Source organism: Phaseolus vulgaris, chromosome 3 (genome assembly GCF_000499845.2).
Source record: "Phaseolus vulgaris cultivar G19833 chromosome 3, P. vulgaris v2.0, whole genome shotgun sequence".
In the NCBI taxonomy this organism is placed as follows: domain Eukaryota; kingdom Viridiplantae; phylum Streptophyta; class Magnoliopsida; order Fabales; family Fabaceae; genus Phaseolus; species Phaseolus vulgaris.
In genome coordinates, this window is record NC_023757.2 from 21,545,718 (window position 1) to 21,570,032 (window position 24,315).

The window sequence follows — 24,315 nt, forward strand, 5'->3', positions numbered from 1 at the left end:
TGATTTTAAAGAGAAAACTATGAACAGTAAAAACAGTGACCTTCAAATTTTAAGCAAGTGATAAAGGTTCAATTATTAGCTTGACAATCAATTGGGTAACCTATGACAATCAACCTGTTCCAGTTGTAATTAACAGTTCATATATCTTCTTAACATAACCAAACTGATTTTCCAGAAAATAAGAACAGTATGAACAAGCCCAGAAAAAACAGATTTATTTTTATTTAAACAAATTCAATTTTAGACAGATTGGCAGATAAGCAAGAAACCGAGTGCAGGGATGAAGAGAGAAAGAACACAAACAATTATACTGGTTCACTCCTATGAGCTACATCCAGTCTTCACCTAATCCAAGGTGAAATTCACTAAATCACAATTCAAACACTTACAAACACCACTGTTCTTGAACCCTACAAGAACATGACAAGCCTTGCTGAAAAACACTATTCCAGCACACACAACTCTTCAAAAAACCCTATCAAGAAGAGTTTACAACCACACTTTTACAAGGAATGAAATATGAAACGAATACACCTGATAGAGGATGCAGAAATCTTGATGGAAGAGGGCCAAGCACAACCTTTCATGAAAAGCAAGAGCCAAGTCAAGAACGTCCAAGATCAAGCTAGGAGCGTCTAAGACCAAGCTAGGAGCGTCTAAGACCAAGCTAGGAGCGTCTAAGACCAAGCTAGGAGCGTCTAGGACAAGCTAGGAGCATCTAGGACAAGAAGACTTGGATCAAGCTATGAATGGGAGAGTGGTATACTAGCACAATTTCCGTGAAGGCCCAACAAGTGTAGTTTAGCTTTAATTGGGGTGTAAATAGCATAGCCATATGGACAAATGTTTATTTTTCTGCACATTAGAATTAAGGAGTGGTTAACCTTGATTAGCAAAGGTTTCTATAAGCCTTCACTAATCAAGGGACGGTTTTGGTAGCCATGTGAACCCATGTGCACCCATGTGCTCCATGTGCCCATGTGCCTCACATTTACATTTCATTTGGCTTACATTTCATCTTCTCTTAGCTTAGGATTTACGGCCTCCTTAGCCTATAAAAGGAGATGCCTAGCTCTTGTATTTTCAAGATTAATGAGAGTAATGTTATGCTGCCAACATTGTGCCATACATTGCTTTTCCCTAGTTTCTAGGACCTAATCTTCATCTTCATCACCTACCATAGGGCTGGCCGAACCTCCCTCTTTCCATACACATCATGCACCTTCAAGATCACCATAGCTCCTAGGAGGATCTTGCACATTTCTATCCATAGCTTCCGCACCCTTGATCATAAATCCGAGAAGAGCTCCATGAATTTGCCATCATTTGGTATCATGAGCATAGGTTCTTCAAAGATGAGTAGTTCTTGGTCATTTTCATTTTGAGTTCTTCTTTATTTCATGTTGTTCATCTTGTTTTCATACTTGTCTTGCTGTTTTTAATTTTTTACTTTGATTTGGTGTGCTATTTGGAAAATCCAATCGGTGCACTTTGCTTAATTTATCTTGAGCAATCCTTGTGCAATTTTTGGTAGGATTCCATACACCTTTGAGTTGCTGTTTTTATTTTAGGTATTTGAGTCCTTATTGCAATTTTATTTGGTTCATTTTATGCTCTTTGAGTCTTTTAATTTCTGAATCTATATGTGTTTTGTCTAGTCATGTTTTTCCAAAATGTCATCAAATCATAAGTAGTACTTTGTTTGGCTTATTTGTTTCTTGATTTTGGTCTAAATATTTGTTTTGAATATGCTGTGTTTTGATCTTTTGGTGCCTTTTATTTTTTAGCTTGAGTTCATATTTATGTTTAGATCTACACAAATTCCTTTTCATCAATTCCATTGTGTTTATCTTTTGGTCTCTTGCTGTTTTTTTTTTCAGTTTTTACAGAATCCCCTGTTTTACATAACTCTGTGCTGGCTGTTTTGTTTAAGAAAATTATTTCCCTACATAGGAAATTTTTGATTCTCTGGATTATGCAAGATTGCGGTGTTACAGAAAAGACAAAAAAAGAATCAGCTCAAAAGAGTCAATAGAAAAAAAAATGATAAATATTTTAAAAACAGTGTGCAAATCTGGGCGCTACAGTTGGCGTAACTGAACACTGAATTTGAAAAATTTATTAAAAACAAATGGTTCATACGTTTGGAGTGAAACCAACGCCAGAATTTATTTAAGATCTTGAATATTTTTCATATAAATTTTCAGAATCAAATCTTAAAGGGGCAGCTCAGCATAAATCGGGGAAAATCACGTTCTCTGGCCCACAACAATTTTTCAGTGGTGCTGTTTTTTCTTTTGAAATCTATTCTAGTGTTATTCTTAGGATTCATTTTGTGTGCCTACCTTTATTTGAGTACCTTTATTTGCTTGTCTAATATTTCTTGGAACTCTTTCTAGTTGTCACAATCTAACTCCATTTGTGTGGTACTGTTTTTCCAATTAAATTGTTTCTTGCTTTCATTCTTTGGCCTCTAAATTTGGTGCTGGAATTCATTCTCAATTGGTGCTTATTTGAGTGAAAATTTGACTTGAGTAAGGTCTAGTCTTCTTGATAGGTGCTGGAATTGGAGAATTATGTCCTTAATTCTAAGGGGAACAAAAGCAAAGGCAGAAACAAATACTTCTCAAAACACCACAAACACTTGGAGGGCCCAACAAGAAAAGACAACCAAGGAAGTGCCAATAGCAAAAAAAAGATCAACAAAGGGAGTTTTCTTAATTTTATTTGCAACTTAACTTATGTTAATTACTTCTTTAATTACGTGATTAGACGGTGAGTGTGTCTTCAAGGGCTCCAAGTGTCCAAGAAGCCTCACCTAGGGCCGACTAGTGTAGAGTTTACTAATTAGCAATTGTTAATTGTTTTTAATTACATTTCCTTGCTTAATTAGCTACGCTTTTCATGTGTGTTGCCTTGTTTAAGCTTTGTTAATTCGTCTTGCTTGGTTAATTAGTTAGCTTGCATTGTTTTCTTGCATTAAAATCTGATTTCTCAACTAAATTGTGTTCTAAGTGGTTTACTAAGAGAAAGCTTTGTGTGAAGACATTGAGGGATAGTTTTTGGCTAAGGCAAAGGCTTGGTATTTAAGTAGTCCTTTGTGACTCACCTCCCTTACCTGGAAAACTACCTTCTTTGACTTTCCTAAATTTTCTCAAGGTAAAATACTTGTATACACAAAACTTTAGCCATGTCTTCTTCTCCTCACTCTCCAAAGTCTATTGAAAGTGAAGTAAAATCTATTAAAACTCTTTGGAAAGAAGTTTCACAAGCTGTGCAAATGATTTCTTTTAGACAATTGGAGAATGAGACTAAAATTAATGAGTTGACTAAAGCCCAAGAAGAGAAATCACAAAAATCAAAAATATCTCATACTCATGCATCTAAAAGTAATGAGTCTCTAGGGGAGGGGAGCCTTAGAATCAATGATTACTACCAACCACCCCCTAGGAGAAATAGAAGAAGAGAGGAAGAGAGCCCAAGGGAAGTAAGGGTAGACCTACCCCATTTCTATGGTAAGGAAGATGTAGAGGTATACCTAGATTGGGAGATGAAAGTAGAGCAACTCTTTGCTTGCCATAGGGTGAGTGAAGAGAGGAAGGTACCCTTAGCAACCCTTAGTTTCCAAAGCAATGCCATGTATTGGTGAACCTCTCTAGAGAGAGACCGACGTCTTCATAGGGAGCCTCCCATAGAATATTGGAATGACCTTAGGGGAGCCCTAAGACGTGGCCACATACCTTCCTACTACCATAGGGAGTTAATGGACAAGCTCCAAAGACTCCAACAAAAGAACATGAGTGTGGAAGTGATGGAAGAGGCCCAAGCACAAGCCCACATGCAAGCCCACCAAAGGGTAGATTTGGGCCAACCATAGAGTTATGGCCAAGAGGATCCAAGAAGACGTTCTTTTACATGTTCAAATGCCATAAACTCTAGTGTAGAGTAGACTTTAATTTCTTGTCAAAATTAGCATAGGAAATTTATTTGTAATTTTCTTAGAATTAATTTTGGCACCTAAAACACCAACCTAGGTAAACTTAGAGTTTCTAAAAAAACCTCTAAATTTACCAAGGCCGGTCTAGAAAGCCCATGGAGGGGGTGAGCATAAAAACTAGACACACCCTTCCCCATGTGCTCATTTGTGCACCCATGTGCCATGTGCACCCATGTGCTTCACATTTACATTTCATTTGGCTAGCATTAGGGTTGCATTATGGTCCTCTTTAGCCTATAAAAAGAGGAGCTTACACCTTGTATTTTCAAGTTTATTGTGAGTAAAGTTATGCTGCCATTTTGTGCCAAGCTTTGCTTCTCCCTAGAACTCAAGGCTCTAAACTTCACATCCTTCACCTTTCCTTGGGCTGGCCGAACCTCCCAATATTCATACCTATCATGCACCTTCAAGATCAACATCACTCTTAGGAGGATCTTCCTAGGACAACAAAAGGTTTTGATTCCATTTTCATGGACATGGATAAACTCTTCCTTAAAGAAGTGACAAGTCTTCATGATTTCTCTTCAAACTTAGTGTTGGATAGAGCTCCAAAATTTGAAAACCATCATTTGAGGATTCTCTTGGAAAAACTTGCAACTAAGTTGTCCTTTTCAAATTCTTATCATCCTCAAAAGAATGGTCAACAGATGGATAGCTTATCCTTTGACTTCCAGCATGATCAGTAGATGGCTCCTGCCCGTAGGAGTGATGGATAACATAGCATGAATGTTCTGCAGCTTGAACAGTATCATCTTCTATGGGAACAGCCTCATCTCCATCTTCATTGTTGAGGTTTGAGGCTCCATGTTCTTCTTGAGGATTCTTGCCTTTGAGAATCACCCAGTTGTCCTCCACTTTAAGAAACCCCATTTTTGTGAGAGTTGAGTTATCAATCTCACTTACAGCTTTGATGGTTTCATTTCGCTCATTTGAAGTGTCAATGCCAAAGTAGTCAATCAATTTTGAAACAAGTATAGCATAAGGAAAGCGATAATCAGTTAATCTTTTGGATTTCAGCATAAGCTCATTGATGATATACACCCAATTAACCTTGATCAGATTCATGATGCAGTATAAAAGGATTAAATCCTCTTCATGCAAAACAACATTATTTGTACCTCTAGGGATGAGCTGCCATGCTATTATGTAGGCAACAAGACGTGGTGTTAGGTTCAGATTACCTGCATGGAATCTGCTTATGCTTTGGGCAGGTTTCCTCATACAGCTTCTGTAATACTAAAGTTTGTTGAACTCCTGAATCCCACTTGTGTTCCCTTTTCCAACCTTTAGACCAGAGTATTTGATTCCAGCCACTGAATTCCAGACTTCACTGGTGACCTTCATTTTGATCCCTTTCACATAGGATACAATGTTCTTTCCATCCAGAGTTAGATTTGTGTAAAACACCTTAACTAAGTCAGGGTATACATTACCAGTTAATTCCAGCAGCTTTTTCAGTTTCTGGTGCTTCAGTGCAGACCTTGTTTCAGCCAAATTTTCAGATTTTAGCCAGTTGAAATCCAGCACCTTGGGTATGTTAATCTGTTTTCTGCTCATCTCGTGAATGTAGGCATTGATACCCTCTTCATCTCCAGCGAACCAGCTTTCTAGAACCCCTTGAAATGTGCTTTGCCTGTCCTGGTTTTTCTTTTTCTGTCTTGAAGAGGAAGCCATGGCTGAACCAGAATTTTCTGTCTTTTTCTGCGCGAGCAACTCCCGCGCGGTCATCTTCGATAGGTGGGCGCTCCACCACCATGAACACCCCCCTCTTGGCTTTGAGACTGTTCTCATAGCATTTCTTACCCTCTTGTTGGTCGAACTTTATCACTATCACCTTCCCACTCAGGTCTGACAACTTCATCTTCATGTGGCGCGTCGATGCCACTGCCCTTAACTTGTTCAGAGCAGGTCTTCCAACAAGATATTGTAGGCCTTAAATACCTTATATTCTCTGTGCGGGATGCGAAGCCATCCGTAAAGGTAGTCCTCAACTCCATGTACCCCCGCACTTCCACCTGATCTCCCGCAAATCCGTACAAACACCCTGTGTAAGGTCAGAGCTGGTCAGGAGACAGCTGCAACTTGTTAAAGGTGGACCAGAACATTACATCCGCTGAACTGCCCTGGTCCACTAACACCCTGTGCACCTTCCTTGATGGCATTATTTCATGAAGGTCTTCTTGAATCATGTAAGAAAAAGTGGTGCGGAAGCTATGAAGGTGTGTGAGCAAGATCCTCCTAAGAGTGGTGTTGATCTTGAAGGTGCATGATGTGTATGAAGCTAGGGAGTTTCGGCCAACCCAAGGAGAGGTGAAGGAGATGAAGTTTAGAGCCTAGAATTCTAGGGAGAAGCAAAGCTTGGCACAAAATGGCAGCATAACTTTACTCACAATAAACTTGGAAAATACAAGAGATAGCCTTCCTATTTATAGGCTATAGAACCGTAAAAACTAAGCTAATGTCTAATGAAATGAAAGCCAAATGAAATGCAAGAATGACAAGGCACATGGCACATGCTCATGACCGGCCAAACAAAACACATTCTAGAATGTTTCACTCAAATATGCTTTCTACACTACTCTAATTACTAAGCACCCCTAATGGGCCTCCATGTAACAATTACAAAGGTCTTCTCTTCCCAAAACCGTAGCTTTGACCCATGGGTATGTGAAGCTAGACAGTCTAGGATTCCTTCTAGATGCTCCTTATGTAGCCGCTCCTCGTCATGGCCTAAACGCTCCTTATCAAGGGCTAGACGCTCCTTTTGAGTCTAGACGCTCCTCATCATAGGCTAGACCGTCTAGTCTTGGAAGCTTGGCTTTCATAGTGTGGTGAGCTTGGGCCGTTCTCCATCATCCCTCCCTGCGGTTACCACCGAAATCACCACAGGGTCGTTATCATGTGGAATGACATCGCGAAGGTCGGCCTTTATGGAAACAAGGTCAACATCGAGCACGTCATCCACCACATGCGCTTCTACCGACATCACCGAACGTCTATACCTCTTGCGCTGAGAGGCAGTGCACCCTCCACCTGAGAATCCACCTGAGATCTTATGGATCTCCCCATGGACAAGCATCTCGTGCCCCTGATCTTCTCCCTATTGGTAACTGGGGTGTGGCTTGAAAGCCACCTTTCTTTGTCCATCTTTATTATTTGAGGTGTCGAGGCCCGAGGACTCCACGCCCTGCCTCGATGTCGCCCCCTCCTCGGCCACCCTTACCCGTGAGCCTAAGGAGACTCCTTCCTATCCGGTTGTACTTTCCAGTGGACCCCACCTTTGGGGTCCCACCATGTTGAATTTGGTCAACGCCCGAGGCCGAGGACCGGTCGGTACAGCTTCCATGATCTGTTGCAGGGTGAGGCTTTCGCCTCCATTCAGTGCAACGGATCCTTGCCTCGTGTTTCTCATATTGGTTGATCTTTCTCGTTCTTGCGAATGGGACATTGTTTTAAATCGAGCCCCACGGTGGGCGCCAAATGTTCCTGTTGGTTGACTCGATTGCCTTTGTACGTCTACGACGATCACACGCCCAATCATCTTTGCCTTAGTTCGTGCCTTCCTTCGATCAAACACCTGAAAATGCAAAGACAAAGGGCGCCCTAGAGGCCGTTTGCACTCCGACGCTCAAGTCAATATAGGGCTAGGAAACACCGAAAATAAGCTGGAAAAAGCTTTGTGTAATTTGTGTGTGTATTCGCATGAATGTTGCGTACCTTATTAGGTTTGATACTACCCTTTATATACTCTAGGGTTTCCGCTGTTTTCGCTACCCGCAATTAGGGTTACTGAGGGTGTGCCTTAGTGCCGCTATCACCCATTCTCAGGGCAATCTAGCGCGTAGGGCTCCCTTACTGAAGTGCAACCTCTGACGGGATGACCACCTGGGTACCAACTTGTGCACCTAATCTTTGAGGCCATCCGTCCTGGGAGTGCCCTAACTTGTTCACGTGCCATGCATGTAGCTTACCCCTGGAACGTAGCCCTCACGGGCCTTAGCTTTTCCAACGGCTCTTTACTTGTGCTACGCCTGAACGCGTCATCCACACCACACGCATGGACCCCTCGTGATCTAGGCTTCTCCCTACTGATAATTGGTGTGTGGTATGGGATTCACTTCTCGTGGCCCTAGCTCTGCTGTTTGAGTCACCGATGTTCGATGTCACATCGCCCCCACTCTGCTGCCGAGGACACATCAGCATATCCTGGTGATCGACGTCTGACCACTCTTCGACACCTTAACTCACGTGCCGCGGTACAAATAGATAAATATAAATGGATAAGTAGTGTTTAGGAAGCAAGACTTCCAAATAAGAAATTGTGTTTCCCAAAAAGACAATTTAACTAACATAAATTTATATTCTAAAACTACGACTTTTAATTTTTTTAGAAAAAAATTGCATTTAAGATAACTTTAATTTTTAAAACAGGTTTCTATATGACTTCTTCTTTCTATAAATTTTATTTTATCTTTTTTATTACACTACATTTGTTTTCAAAATTTCATTTTTCATTTTTTATTTTAGAGGTCGTGCTCCTAAAATTTAGGAACGGTCTTGGGATCCATATAAAAAATTAAAATTAAAATTAAAAATTAACTTATAAATTATATTAAGAGAAATAAAAAAATTAAATTAAATATTTAATGCATAATAACGAAGACGAGAACAATTTTCTATAAATGACTTGGATAGGAAACGAATAATGCTCAAAATAATTGGCTCAAAACACACTTTTTTTCTAATTTATTTCTTACCGGAAGAGTACATATAAATTGGATAATTTTTTATAAAAATAAATAAATCAAATATTATAAAAAAAAATAAAATCTATTAATTTTAATAAATTCTATCTGAAATTACACCCTTTTTCATAAATTAAGAGTTTTTCTTTACTGGACAAGGACATGTCATAAGTATTTATGAAATGTTTAGGAAACAAACAAAAGCACTACCTTTGCCACTTTACACAAGATGTACAGTAGCAGGTAAAAGACAGATCATCCAATGACAGAATTTTCCACTGATGCCACTCTCTCCATCAATCTTGCACAAAGGGTTTGTAGAGACCATCCATGCAACTGAGTCCAAAGAAACTTGGATTCAACTTGAGGATGGCCAATGCATGAAGAGTTTTTGGGGCATTTCTTTCACTCACAAACAACTTTACGGTTGGAGGAAGATTTGTACGTTTTCTGCTGCAGTGGCATAAAAGAATATGAAAAACATAAAAATCAAAATAAAAAATAGAAAAGAAAGCATAGAAGTATGCTTTCCGAAAAAATATGGTGTACTAAACACATGACTTCTAAAACATAAATATAAAAGTATACATAAAATGAAAGCAAAAAATTGAAAGAAGAAACTACAACTTCTATAAAAAAACATAATTTAAGTTATATAATTAAAATATAATTTTACAAAAAATGAAAAAAGGGTTAAAAATAGTTGGTTCAATTTCATTTTTCTTAATTTTAAGTCGTGTTTCTGGGAGACTTGCTGTTTATGTATTGTTTTAAAACTGAGTCTATATTAATAAAATAAATTTTATTAGAAAATGTAGGAGTTTTTACCAATTGTGATTTACAAGGTGTTGATTGCTGGATCTTTCTTAATTTGCAAGATGACGTGTGATTTTGGTTTGGATGTGGATAGAGGTGATAATTATTATTAAGTGTTCTAAAATTAGTTGATATCACATGAAATTTTTAATATACATTCTTTATCTATAGTTTTTCTCTATTTCTATCATCATATCACCTATAATATCTATACATTTTCTCTCACTATAATGAACATGAAAAAAACATACAGTGAGTATAGGAGCTCATGATGGAAAACATACAAGCCCACACTTAGACTTTTGGTTTCCTGTTTTGTAATCTATGATGAAGGCAAAAGAGACAAGGGTCCATTGGGTCTCATCCAATTCAATATCCTGAGTAGAAAAGAAATATGATGTGTTATTGGAATTTAAATGTTTGAGGTCAAGTATTCAATCAAGTGAAACCTTTGAGTTTTACATCATAGCTGAGATAAGAAAAATTAATATAAAAAAATTAGATATAATGGAGATATTATTACAAATCCTTCTTTTTAAAGATAAAAGATATCATCAAAGATAAAATAATTATTTTGGAAAAGAGTGTGAATCTTATCACATAAAAAGTAATTAATTTGTTATCATCATCGTATTTATAGGAACTGAATTAGATGAGAGATTTAGGTATAACTTCAAACTTCAACATTAAATAAAAATGATAAAAATAGGACTCACTACAAAAAAAAAATTTAATTTCAACGGGATTATATTTGGTGTTACCGGCGGTTTTAACCCCCATTAATGCGTTATCCGCGGTTTGCTTTTCCTCTAGAAGATCCAGCGTCGCTATTCCCATCAGTTTGAGAACTCCCATTACTTCTGGGATGTGTATATATAAAAAGTAGGTGATAAATAGTAAAAATGTTGAACCAGAATAGTCCAACGATTCTCTCATACCCTTTGTTCTTCTTCTACCACCTAACATTAATACATTACTATCCTTCAACTTTTTTTTTATTTACTTTCCAGGATTTCATAATACTATATAGATATAATTTCGTATTAATACCAAATAATTATATTGATATAAGAAATACATATTACTTACTAAACAAAATCCATTTAGTGACCAATGTTAGAATAATAAACATAAAAATTTTATGTTTGATTCTTATTATAAATAAATAAATTTTTTAAATAATGTTTCTTTTTTATATAATGCAGATTTACTTATATCTAAAATGGAACCTATTCTACATTGAATAGAATTCTAATCCAGCTATAAATACAAGTATGAGTATTTGTGTGTCTAAGGAGTTGCACTCAATTAATATTAGTTTATAAAAGGAAATAGTCTTTACTAAAGGTATGCTTGGATAAAAAAAATTTAAACACTTACAAGAGAAAAAAAATAAAAAGAAAAAATGCAATAGGATTTTTAATAAGCTAAGACTACCTTCCCAAATATAAAAATAAAAAGCTTTTGGACAAGTTAATATAAAAACAAAAAACTTGAGAAGTTTATTCAAATAAACTAAAGTCTGTACATATGGATGATATGTATAACCTACTATCCTGTACCACAATTACAATATCTATATCATAATTGAAACTTTAAAAGTCTATTCATAAAGATAAAATTTTCAAACCCAAAAAGATAACATATGATAAACTCTTAACCCTCACAGTTTTGAATGCATCTAGTGCAGCTCCTGTATTTGAAAGAATTAATAATCCTTCCAACTCAAAAAATGCTTGTAAGACAATGAATCTTTTCAAGAACAAACCAAAAGTTGAGCTGAAGTTAGATCAAGAATGTTAGTTCGATTATCAATTTCACTTTTAGCAACACCAAAGGAATTAATTCGAAATCTATTGAATTTTAATTAAGGAAATTATATACCAAGAAATAAAGAATCACATCATAAAAAGGAAGAGCTAACAACAATATTAATTGAAAAAAAAAACAAAAGAGACAGAGCAAATGACAATTTTTATTTAAATATATCTAGTTTCATATTTAGAAACAAATACTAAATACCTACAATTAAAATAAACAATATAACTAGTTCAACAACCCAATAATCATCTAGAGTTTAATCCTTAATTTAATAGAGTTAAATATTAAAAAATCCAAAAATATATCTTAAATTAATTTTCCTTACATCACAGAGTCTTTTTCAAAGGGATTATCTTTTAAGAAAAAAATTTAAAACAAAGACACCTAGATATAAAAAAAAAAGTTAAACCATTTGAAAACAAACAAAGAAAAGAGGACTTAGATTTTAAATAAAACATAAAACGTATCTTGATAAAAGAAATTGTTTAATTATTATAATTCTCCTTTTCATAACTTAAAAAAAGAAGCAAATCGTGTATGGACCTCAAATTGGGAGGAGCTGATCTGTACAGTATTTAATACATCAAAAGAAAATTATAAATACAAATTCTTAAAGAATACCTACAAATATACAACTGTAAGGAGCAATACCTCTGTGTTGCAGCACCGACAAACAATTCCAGAGCCCATTTTGAAACCTTCAAGCAATTTCTGTTAACCAAAATGTGATTGTTAACAGGATAATAGACATGCCTGTACACAAAAAAACACACAAACAACCTGTCCGCGTGCATAATAAGCTACTTCAGTTCCATGAGGCAGTCCATTTTCCTCAAAAACTAACTTATGCAATCGCTAATCCCTTGAGAATAAGACGTTGGATTAACAAAATGATTATCATCAACAACGAGTGATATAACCATACAACCTGATAAATACATATATAAATGAAAGGGTGTAGTACTAACATTAACTCTAAATTTCGAATTTGATGCTTTTGGGGGGAGTTCAACTTTACTTACAGTAACCTAGTAATAACAGTTTATTAGAATTAAGCCGGAAAAAAAATATTTAGTTCAAAACAGTTCACCCACAACCATATTATCCTAACTACATCAAGAGTGACAAATGATAAAGGTAGAGATACAAACTTCTTTTTCATCTTCAACAAATTTTTCTTCTAGGGTAGAACAGCCACAAAAGCATTCTTATAAGTATTTGAACGTCTCATCCTTTTTGACGACCTTAATAACAAATAAGCTAATAACTAACCTGCACATAATGAAAGAAATAGTTCTCTCCAGCCAATTTCGTTGGAGTTGATTGGTAGAAGTTATAACATGTCCAAGCAAGCTACAAAGAAAAGTACATATCATCAGTGATTACCTCATAATATCATATCATTGCACAATAAAATATCCACATGCATTAAAGAAGCAATGCAGAGTGTGATTCCATATAGGTCCATCTCACATATTAAAACATCACACACAACCACTACTTCCACTCACAATCTATAATTATTTGAATGACAACAAAATTCTTAGTTATAGCTCAGCACATTTTCTGTTTTAAACCAATGATAAACTCTTTGCAAAAAGAAAGGCAAAACGGGTTTCCTAAAAGGAAGAATAGATAGGAACATCCACCCCTCTCAATATTATAAAATAGACTTTAAAAATGCATGAGATTGATAACATCGTGATTTGATTCCAAGCAGCTGTTTTCGTATCAGCTTAGCAAATCCTAAGCAAAAAAAAATTATTAAGCTTGTATAGTGTGAAAACCATATGTAAGTCGACAAATCAAGACCAAAACTCAGTCAGTCAACAGAACAAGCACATAAGGGTTTATTAAATTAACTAGGCTATCAAAATATACCTCTTTTGCAAGTGACAGAAACTTCTGTGACTCATCATCAGTAGTGTAACCAAATGATCCCAATGTAATCATTCCTGGAGGAAAGCGTGCCCGTTCATCCATCTGCAGGTACTCAATTGAATGAGAAATTATACCAAAACCAGAAGTTCATATGGTAATAAAAGTTAAGATAAATAAAAGTAATAAAATTAAATATATATATATATATATATTGTTCATAATTATATTAATTTTAAAATTAATTATATGATAAATTTGTAGTAGTCCCAAATGCATCAAATCTTTATGGTTATCCTCTTTTTCACTACCCAAAACATACTTTAATTCTTAAAGCCTATACGCATACTTGGTTGTACTGGGTTGGGTGAGTATTGACAAGCTTACTCTATTTGGGAGGTGCACTTATCAAGGCCGGATTTTGGAACTGGCGTTGCACTAAGAGCCCAATTCTCAGATTCATTCTAGAGTGTGGAGGTTGCAGTTGAGATTCCTGAATCCAGTTTTAGTATCTTTGTGGTGCTTCAGCCATGATGCAGGTGCAGGTGCTGGATGGAGTCGGTGTGGAGGTGCTGTCTTGTACAATAGTGGAATAAGAGTGAAGTTTGGAGGCATAAATACAAAGCTGTCACGGTTTTTAACGTGAAATGAATGAACAAAAGGATGATGGTAAGGGGATGGCAGGTTGCTGTTATTATAAAGATGAAGAAAAGAATTCAGGGTATGGTTATTGTCTTCTGGTCCTACCACATCTCTTTGGTGATATTGTCATGATTGATGCACCTTTTGTGTGCTAATTGCTCTCTTATTAAGGGAGTGGGTTGTTGGGTTTAGGTGTTCACTAAGTGATTTTGTTCATTAGTTGTTTGGGTACTTTATGTAGGTTAAGCCAATTTTTGGTTGTTATCTCCATGTTTTATGGAGAACTATTTATATGGTTGATGTATACGGGTTGGGATACCCTGAAGTATCCCACTTAATTTAATTTATTTTATTGCTGATAAAAAAAAAAGCCTATACGCATAACTTCCCTACATAATTAACAACGTACCTAGCACATAAGAAGACAACTTAATTGTTATGATGTCTTTTTATGTACAATTACCAACTGATTTTGTAGATAGATTTAAAAGATATATAATTAATATTTCGATTATATTGGATGCGGTCAAGTATACTATGGATTATTTCGCATACAGGATATAAATTAGGATGAGAAAAGGAAATGGCAAAGTTCTTGAAAAGACTTAATCAATCATTGTGGTATTCTATTAAAAACAAATAGACTAAAAAGAAAATATTTGATTCATGTGTTCTACATTCTAAACGTTGATCTTTTCTCTGTAAACCATATTGTACAAAGAAACCGTTGGCTTTAGTCCTGAATTTATCATCTTTTCTAAGAGAAGCTCTGCTTCCTTCCATTTTCCATCTTTGCAAAGAAGCCCTATGGTTGAACAAAAACTTGCCACATTAGGAACCATTCCATTGTGAACCATTTCATTGAGTAGCCTAAAGGCCCTATAAGAACTTCCTTCTTTGCAGTAACCATGAATCATCGTATTATATATAACATTGTTTGGTTCAAAATGCAGCTCACCCGATGATTTGAATAGTTTTGAGGCTTCTTTCATGTTACCAGTTAAACATAACCCATGTATTAGAACACTGTATGTGTGTACGTCTGGAACCAAGCCAGACTTCTCCATTAAAGCATGCATTTTGCGTGCTTTTTCCATGTCATTTAGTCGTGCAAAAGCATCAATCAGAATCGTATATGTCACTTTGGAAGGAGTAACACATCTCTCTTCCATTTCCTTGACCAAGCTAAGAGCTTCTGCTAAATTATCAGCCTTACAATACCCTGCAATCAAACTATTATAGGTCACTAAAGTTGGTGAGAGTCCATTTGACTTCGATTCACTGAATAATCTAACCGCAGTGTCTATTTTTCCAACACCACAAAACCCATTAATCAGTATATTGTATGTAACAATGTTAGGACTAAAACCAAATTTGCTGAATCGATGAACTAACTTTATTGCTTCCCCAAGCTTCCTCTCTCGACACAGCCCACCTATTAAAATGTTATATGTCATAACCCCACATGTAATACCTCTGTCACGCATTTCACCAAACACCTTAAAAGCTTTATCCACCATCCCACCATAACAATATTCACTAATCACACAATTGTAGGCATAAACATTTGGAACAATTCCACTTTGCTTCATATTTTGGTACATTTGAAACCCTTCCATTTGAAGTCCTTGTTTGAAAAACCCGTTCATTAAGACACTGTAAGTATGCTGATTAGCAACTACCCCCAACCTATCCATCTTGCAAAACAACTTCTTTGCCAGCATAACATCTCCATTCTTGCAGCACCCATCAATCAACGTAGTGTATATAACAACATTAGGAGACAAACCAAACGCCTCCAACATGGTCACGAGCCGAAACCCTTTCATCAAGTCACCAACTTCACAACAACCCTTGATCATAATCCCAAAACTGTAGACGTCCATAACAACTTTAATCTTCATTTGGTTAAAAACCCACCAAGCTTTATCGAAACAGTTTGACCTAATGAGTGCGCACAAAAGATTGTTGAAGGTGTTTGATGTAGGAAGATGACCCTTATGAATCATCTGGTGTAGAAAAGTGAGGGCTTGATCAGGGGAGTGAGAACGAACATAAGCATTGACAATTGCTTCATAGAGAGGAGCATAAGTGGAAGAAGAGGTGAAATGGGCTTGTGTTAGTTGAGGTATTAAGGAGGAGGGTGAGAATGCATAGGAGGGGATTCGACCAGAGATAAGACGCAAGATAACAGATTGAGCTTGGGGTAGCATGTCATGGGATAGGAGATGGTTTAAGATGAAAGAGATAGAGTGAGGGGTGTGATGAATGCCCTCATAGGTTGAGGAATTGAACAGCAAAAGTGCTTTTGGTGGAGGCACTTTCACCATTTTTTGGATAAGTATTAGAGTTTTTTCCAGCCAATTTCGTTGGAGTTGATTGGTAGAAGTTATAACATGTCCAAGCAAGCTACAAAGAAAAGTACATATCATCAGTGATTACCTCATAATATCATATCATTGCACAATAAAATATCCACATGCATTAAAGAAGCAATGCAGAGTGTGATTCCATATAGGTCCATCTCACATATTAAAACATCACACACAACCACTACTTCCACTCACAATCTATAATTATTTAAATGACAACAAAATTCTTAGTTATAGCTCAGCACATTTTCTGTTTTAAACCAATGATAAACTCTTTGCAAAAAGAAAGGCAAAACGGGTTTCCTAAAAGGAAGAATAGATAGGAACATCCACCCCTCTCAATATTATAAAATAGACTTTAAAAATGCATGAGATTGATAACATCGTGATTTGATTCCAAGCAGCTGTTTTCGTATCAGCTTAGCAAATCCTAAGCAAAAAAAATTTATTAAGCTTGTATAGTGTGAAAACCATATGTAAGTTGACAAATCAAGACCAAAACTCAGTTAGTCAACAGAACAAGCACATAAGGGTTTATTAAATTAACTAGGCTATCAAAATATACCTCTTCTGCAAGTGACAGAAACTTCTGTGACTCATCATCAGTAGTGTAACCAAATGATCCCAATGCAATCATTCCTGGAGGAAAGCATGCCCGTTCATCCATCTGCAGGTACTCAATTGAATGAGAAATTATACCAAAACCAGAAGATCATATGGTAAATACTAAACATGACAATACAGGTACTGTAGGTGTGATATCGTACTTTGTCTGTGAGAGATCCTCCATTCTTCTCACATATATAAGCAAAAGCAGATGGTGTTGATCTCCGAATCAAACTTACAACACATTCATCTTAACAAATTCATATTTACTGTTCTAATTTTTCTCTCATACTATTTCTTAAAAGCTTAAGATTCACAACTATAAAGTATAATTAATCTTACTATCATACTACAATACGAAAAAAACTTCTCTTTTAGCTTGGTAGGAGCTTAGTGCTCACATAACTCTCAATGATTTCTCCTTCGTGTGACATCTTCATTAATTTCCAATTTCTACTTTCAAGTAACTTTCCTATTGTTTTTTTTGCTAAAAAGTTGCATATATTGCGTACCACTCCTACTCAAGGAAAAACCTTTGGTTTTGATGGCAATCTCCAAAACCCAAATTTATAGTTAACATCTACCTTGCTTCCTCCATCAAAACTATAACGTCCACAGAAAACATTATTTAAGAATAGTTTTTATGTCTCCAAATGAAATTTCATCTCTTCAAAAAAAAGTGTTCTAAATGAAATTGAATCATCCTCATTGCCCAAAAAAAACATCACAATCTTCCAATAGACTTCACCTTCGCTCTACCTATCCTAACATGCACAGATTTCATCAATCAATATTTGTCTAAGCCATACAAAACAAGAGATTCATAATACTCACGCACCAAGGGAAATGCCTTCTTTATCTCGTCCTGACTGGCATATTCAGGAACACCAAGAACTCGGTAGTAGTCTCGCTCAGTCGAAGAAGACAATGCTGGAACAATACAATCAGAAAAAGGGAAACCAAATGAAAACCTCAACGTTGGTGCCAGTGATGGTGCATGCTCGGGTTTCGCTACATGGTGAAAATAAAAGGCGAAACAGAAAGGGAAAGAAGAGAATGGGGTTGTTGAATTTTGAAAGAACGAAAAATAATGCTCCAATAAAAGAAATGAGCATCTAGGATTGACAGGCATTAGATAGCATTGCTTTGAATAAGGAAATACATTAGGTTAAATGAAGGAGAAAGAAACTAACAAAGGAGAAAGGAAAAAAAATTAAAAAATTCTACTATGGAGACTCATTAAAAAATCCTTAAAATTGCTAGAGGTTTAGAAAACCTTTACTAGCCAGTGGTGAAAGCAGACACAAATCAAACCAGCACATTTCCAGCTTAATAAAAAAAACAAACTATCAACCTGAATGACTGCGGCGGTGGTGGCGACTGACTGAAGAAGGTCACGCGGTGGTGACCATTGGATGCAGAACGTCGCGCGGTGGTGATGGTGACGGTGACTGCGTTCGTGCTTCTTCTCCGAACCAGGACGACGGTGGTGGCGGTTGCTACGGTGATGGAGGTTGCGGCGGCGCTGGCGGTTGCGCGGTGGAGATGGTTGCTGCGATGGTGACCCCTAGCAGCTCGAAGGTGGCCTTGGTGGTGCTGTCGGATTCTTTTGTAATTTAGGATTCACTTCACCACAAGCAAGCTGAAGTGTTGCTTCTATTTCATTTTTTCAAATACGATACATACGGATAACATTTTCTTTTTTATTTAATTTTTAATTATATTTTTATAATATTTATTTTTTTTATTTTTTATATATGATACAAAATATATAAAAAAATTAAGTCATATATAATCTTAAAAAATATCATATGTAAATAAATAATATATTATCATATTAAAAGTAAATAATTATTTTAATTTAATTATATATTCATATTTTTATAAACTAAATTTATTGTAATATCTTGTTTGTAATAACTAATTAATGTAAGTATATTTCTGGTTTAGTCTGTAAACTTTATTTTACTGAAACATAATAATAAAAGAGTATTTAAAATAAAATTAGATTTAGATTGAGAAATAAATAATATATTAATTATAATTATTAAATATATATTGCAATGATTTTAATAACTTTATTTTATTGAAACATAACAATAAAAGAGTACTTAAAATAAAATTAGATTGAGAAATAAATAATATATTAATTATAATTATTAAATATATATTATAATGATTTTAATAAATTGGTCGGATTGATTATATAATATATGAAATGATATATTAAATTTAGTTATGAAATGCTTGTGAATAAATTGGCATGTTACATTTTTCACAATTTTAATTTTTAAAAGAAAAATTACAAACTAATAATAAACATCAAGATAATAACTGAGAATTAAATCGAATTCTAATCATGAACAGAAGCAGAAGTAAATATCAAGAATAGTATGTTAACTAGAATTTTTTTTTTTAAAACTTGCTAATTTATAAAAAAACTTCCTAATAATGGGGCAAAATATTAATTACAATACCAAAAAGTAAGTGTTAAATTTGAGTAAATAGCATACAATTTGGTCTAATTACTATTAGACACTAACCTGTGACAACAGACAGAGAAGGGAATCGTATGTAATAAGTTTATAAATTATTTTTTTAATATATTACGATTTTTATAATTTTTAAAAATGTTACAATTTTTAAAAAAAATTAATAAGTTACATAGGGAACCAATCCGTATGTATGTAATAATTTCAAAACAAATTAATAACTTACATATGGAATTACGTAATAATTTTTATTGTTTTTTATTTAATTTTAAAATCAGTTACATTTGTAGGCTTAATTCCCTATCTAGCATCATTTACACTTTTATTTCCCTATCTAGCACCATTTTAAAAATAAATAAAAAATAAATTTTTTTTTATAATTTTAATTTTGAATATATTAAAAAACAAGTATTTTTAATGTTTAAAATGTTAGAAATATAATTAATGAATAAAGAAATGAGTTTTTACAAAATAAAAATAAAAAAGTAATAAATTAAAAATGTTTAGTTTAATTTTTTTTGTAAGAATGAATAAAATAAAAAATTAAACTTTACAACAACATAAAAGTTGAATTTATAAACCTAAATTAGTATTTATTTTTGTTATTATTGATAATGTAATCATGTTAATTTCAAATAAAAAATACAGGACATAATTATAAAAATATCAAAGTCAATTAGTATTAATTAATATTGAACGCACAAATAATATTGAAGTGTCTATCTATCCTAAATGCAAAATCCTAAAAAAAAAACTAATGCAATTGTTACACTTAATGCTTAAAAATGAGAAAAAGAAAAATGTAAAAAAAAATATATAGAAAATAAAAACAGCAACATTGAAACAGATCTTTCATGTTATGAAAGACTATTTGATGGAAAAAATAAAGAGTATTGGTCTGCATACACTGGTCAAATACTATGCCGAAGTCCTTACATGAAAATAACCTCAAAGGGGAGACCTAAGTCAAGTCGAATAAAAACTGATATGGACATAAGATAACAACATGATTGAACAAAAAAATGTTCATATTGTCAAACATCAGGACACACAAAAAGAACATGTCCCAATATTATTGAATTGTGCACTTCTCGTCATTAATTATTACCATTGAAGAAAATATTAATTGAATGATCATCTTTCATTTATTTTTCTTTTTTATGATCAACATCTACTTATTTAGTATCGTCTTATATCTCATATCTTTGTTTTGTTTGGATTTTTTTTTATATCTTGTATATTTATCTTATTTTGTTTTGCCTTTATTTTATATCTTATATGTTTTTAGTTATTATTTTTTTCTGCCATTGTTTATTTATTTTTGTTTTTTGTTTTTATTTTATTATTTCTGTTTTTATTTTCTATACTTATTTATTTTTGCATTTTTTTCTTATCATTTTTAAGCATTAAGTGTAGCATTTGCATTAGTTTTTTTTTAGGATTTTGCATATAGGGTAGACACTTCAATATTATTTGTGTGTCCACTATTAATTAATACTAATTGACTTTGTTTTTTTTATAATTATGTCCTGTATTTTTTTACTTTAAATTAACATGATTACATCATCAATAATAATAAAAATAAATATTAATTTATGTTTATAGATTCAACTTTTATGTTGTTGTAGGGTTTAATTTCTTATTTTCTTCATTCTTAAAAAAATAATTTTAAACTAAATATTTTTAATTTATTACTTTTTTTTTATTTTGTAAAAACTCATTTCTTTATTTATTAATTATATTTCTAACTATTTTAAACATTAAAAATACTTATTTTTTAATGCATTAAAAATTAAAATTATCAAAAAAATAATAATTTATTATTTATTTAGTTATTTTTGAAATGGTGCTAGATAGGGAAATAAAAAATAAAAGGGTGCTAGATAGGGAAATAAAAACAAAAGGGTGCTAGATAGGGAAATAAAATAAAAAAGATGCTAGTTAGGAAAATAAAAATGTAAATGGTGCTAAATAGGAAATTTACCCTACATTTGTAATAGTTTTATTTTTAATTAAAATTTTAAATAACTTACATACTAAATGAATCTATATATAATATTTTTCGTTTTTTGGCGTAAAAGTTACATACAGATTATATCTGTATGTAAATTTTTTACTTATATATAAAAAAATCTGTATATAATATTTATATACATACCACATTTACGACATTTAATTCATATGCAAATATCCGTATTAGATACAGATTTTTATTAGTATAATGAATGTATTGTATCTAACAATGTTAGGATTAAGACCAACTTTGCTGAATCGATGAACTAACTTTATTACTTCCCCAAGCTTCCTCTCTCGACACAGCCCACCTATTAAAATGTTTTATGTCATAACCCCACATGTAATACCTTTGACACGCATTTCACCAAACACCTTAAAAGCTTTATCCACCATCCCACCATTACAATATTCACTAATCACACAATTGTAGGCATAAACATTTGGCACAATTCCACTTTGCTTCATATTCTGGTACATTTGAAACCCTTCCATTTGAAGTCCTTGTTTGAAAAAACCGTTCATTAAGACACTGTAAGTATGCTGATTCGCAACTACCCCCAACCTATCCATCTTGCAAAACAACTTCTTTGCCAGCATAACATCTCCATTCTTGCAGCACCCATCAATCAACGTAGTGTATATAACAACATTAGGAGACAAACCAAACGCCTCCAACATGGTCACGAGCCGAAACCCTTTCATCAAGTCACCAACTTCACAGCAACCCTTGATCATAAACCCAAAACTGTAGACATCCATAACAACTTTAATCTTCAATTGGTTAAAAACCCACCAAGCTTTATCGAAACAGTTTGACCTAATGAGTGCGCACAAAAGATTGTTGAAGGTGTTTGATGTAGGAAGATGACCCTTATGAATCATCTGGTGTAGAAAAGTGAGGGCTTGATCAGGGGAGTGAGAACGAACATAAGCATTGACAATTGCTTCATAGAGAGGAGCATAAGTGGAAGAAGAGGTGAAATGGGCTGGTGTTAGTTGAGGTATTAAGGAGGAGGGTGAGAATGCATAGGAGGGGATTCGACCAGAGATAAGACGCAAGATAACAGATTGAGCTTGGGGTAGCATGTCATGGGATAGGAGATGGTTTAAGATGAAAGAGATAGAGTGAGGGGTGTGATGAATGCCCTCATAGGTTGAGGAATTGAACAGCAAAAGTGCTTTTGGTGGAGGCACTTTCACCATTTTTTGAATAAGTATTAGAGTTTTTTCATGAGACTGAGACATCTTTCTCTTACTCTTCCCACATCTCCTAACATCACTTTTTCATTCTGCTAAATCTTTCTTTTTCATTCTGCTAAATCTTTCGTGCTATCAAACTGCGGTTCACTATCAATTTTTGCCCTGCATAAACTAGTATTACTTTAATGCCATATTTTTTTAAAAAAATCTAACAAAACAGAACATATTTTGTTCTCTTATTTCTTTTTAAACAAATGAATAACGGAACAAAGAATATTGAAAAAACAAAGCTTTTGCTGTGTTTAATATTTTTCTTAAATTAATACAAGAAAAATGTGGGTAAATTTCCTATGTAGTACCATTTACACTTTTATTTTCCCTTTTGCTTTTATTTTCCTATCTAGCACCCTTTTGTTTTTAATTCCCTATCTAGCACCTTTCTATTTTTTATTTCTCTATCTAGCACCATTTCAGAAATAAATAAATAAATAATAAATTATATTTTTTTGATAATTTTAATTTTGAATGCATTAAAAAATAAGTATTTTTAATGTTTAAAATAGTTAGAAATATAATTAATGAATAAAGAAATGAGTTTTTACAAAATAAAAAAAAGTAATAAATTAAAAATGTTTAGTTTAAATTTTTTTTAAGAATGAAGAAAATAAAAAATTAAACTCTACAACAACATAAAAGTTGAAAATCTATAAACATAAATTTGTATTTTTTTATTATTATTGATGATGTAATCATGTTAATATCAAGTAAAAAATACAGGACATAATTATAAAAAAATCAAAGTCAATTAGTATTAATTAATATTGAATGCACAAATAATATTGAAGTGTCTATCTATCCTAAATGCAAAATCCTAAAAAAAAAAACTAATGCAAATACTACACTTAATGCTTAAAAATTAGAAGAAAAAAATGCAAAAATAAATAAGTATAGAAAATAAAAACAACAATAATAAAATAAAAACAAAAAACAAAAATAAATAAACAATGGCAGAAAAAAATAATAACTAAAAACATAAATATACAACATTAAATAATGATGAGAAGTACACAATCCAATAATGTTGGGACTTGTTCTTTTTGTGTGTCATGGTGTTTAACAATATGAACATTTTTTTGTTCGATCATGTTGTTATCTTATGTACATATCAGTCCTTATTCGACTTGACTTAGGTCTCCCCTTTGAGGTTATTTTTATGTCGGGACTTGGGCACGCAGGTCAATACTCTTCATTTATGAGTTCCATCAAATAGTCTTTCGTAACATGCGTGAATATCCAGGAGGAAAAAAATATATGTTGCAATGTGGTTGTTTTTATTTTCTATATTTATTTAATTTTACATTTTCTTCTTCTCATTTTTAAGCATTAAGTGTAACAATTGCATTAGTTTTTTTTTAGGATTTTGCATTTAGGGTGGATAGAAACTTCAATATTATTTGTGCAATCAATATTAATTAATACTAATTGACTTTGATTTTTTTATAATTATGTCCTGTATTTTTTACTTGAAATTAACATGATTACATTATCAATAATAATAATAAAAATACTAATTTATGTTTATAGATTTTCAACTTTTATGTTGTTGTAGAGTTTAATTTTTTATTTTTTTTTATTCTTAAAAAAAAATTAAACTAAACATTTTTAATTTATTACTTTTTTATTTTTATTTTGTAAAAACTCATTTCTTTATTCATTAATTATATTTCTAA

At 33.4% G+C, this 24,315-nt stretch overlaps 2 protein-coding genes and 1 pseudogene across 4 annotated transcripts; all 3 read right to left on the minus strand.

Annotated features, from left to right (window-relative positions):
• Window positions 1–8,867: 8,867 nt before the first annotated feature.
• LOC137806854 (mannosyl-oligosaccharide 1,2-alpha-mannosidase MNS1-like) lies at window positions 8,868–14,126 on the minus strand. Of its 2 annotated transcripts, none has more exons than XM_068607191.1 (5): window positions 13,645–14,126; window positions 13,261–13,362; window positions 12,652–12,732; window positions 12,031–12,090; window positions 8,868–9,195 (listed from the first exon to the last, which is right to left on the minus strand). In XM_068607191.1, the coding sequence occupies exons 2-5, from the start codon at window positions 13,296–13,298 to the stop codon at window positions 9,039–9,041; spliced, it is 336 nt and encodes a 111-aa protein (XP_068463292.1). In that variant the 5' UTR covers window positions 13,299–13,362; window positions 13,645–14,126; the 3' UTR covers window positions 8,868–9,038. The 2 variants fall into 2 exon arrangements, with proteins under 2 accessions (XP_068463292.1, XP_068463291.1); XM_068607190.1 differs by lacking the exon at window positions 8,868–9,195 and adding an exon at window positions 9,451–9,935.
• Window positions 14,127–14,504: 378 nt separating this feature from the next.
• Window positions 14,505–18,540, minus strand: LOC137806853 (pentatricopeptide repeat-containing protein At4g11690). 2 transcript variants are annotated; one of them, XM_068607188.1, is made up of 4 exons: window positions 18,232–18,540; window positions 17,716–17,807; window positions 16,837–16,938; window positions 14,505–16,308 (listed from the first exon to the last, which is right to left on the minus strand). In XM_068607188.1, exons 3-4 carry the CDS (start codon window positions 16,872–16,874, stop codon window positions 14,580–14,582), a joined length of 1,767 nt encoding a protein of 588 aa, XP_068463289.1. In that variant the 5' UTR covers window positions 16,875–16,938; window positions 17,716–17,807; window positions 18,232–18,540; the 3' UTR covers window positions 14,505–14,579. The 2 variants fall into 2 exon arrangements, with proteins under 2 accessions (XP_068463289.1, XP_068463290.1); XM_068607189.1 differs by lacking the exons at window positions 17,716–17,807; window positions 18,232–18,540 and adding an exon at window positions 17,039–17,699.
• A 3,019-nt stretch (window positions 18,541–21,559) lies between these two features.
• Window positions 21,560–22,688, minus strand: LOC137805831 (pentatricopeptide repeat-containing protein At4g11690-like; annotated as a pseudogene).
• Window positions 22,689–24,315: the final 1,627 nt, after the last annotated feature.

Coding starts and splice junctions, on each gene's coding strand:
- LOC137806854 (XM_068607190.1), bottom strand. CDS start 13,362: ATGGATGAACGGGCACGCTTTCCTCCAGGAATGATTACATTGGGATCA. Junction 12,091..12,651: donor ATTTCTTTCATTATGTGCAG/GTTAGTTATTAG, acceptor TTTGGTTAACAG/AAATTGCTTGAAGGTTTCAA. Junction 9,936..12,030: donor GTCGGTGCTGCAACACAGAG/GTATTGCTCCTT, acceptor TTTTCTACTCAG/GATATTGAATTGGATGAGAC.
- LOC137806853 (XM_068607188.1), bottom strand. CDS start 16,874: ATGATGAGTCACAGAAGTTTCTGTCACTTGCAGAAGAG. Junction 16,309..16,836: donor TTCTGTCACTTGCAGAAGAG/GTATATTTTGAT, acceptor TTTTCTTTGTAG/CTTGCTTGGACATGTTATAA.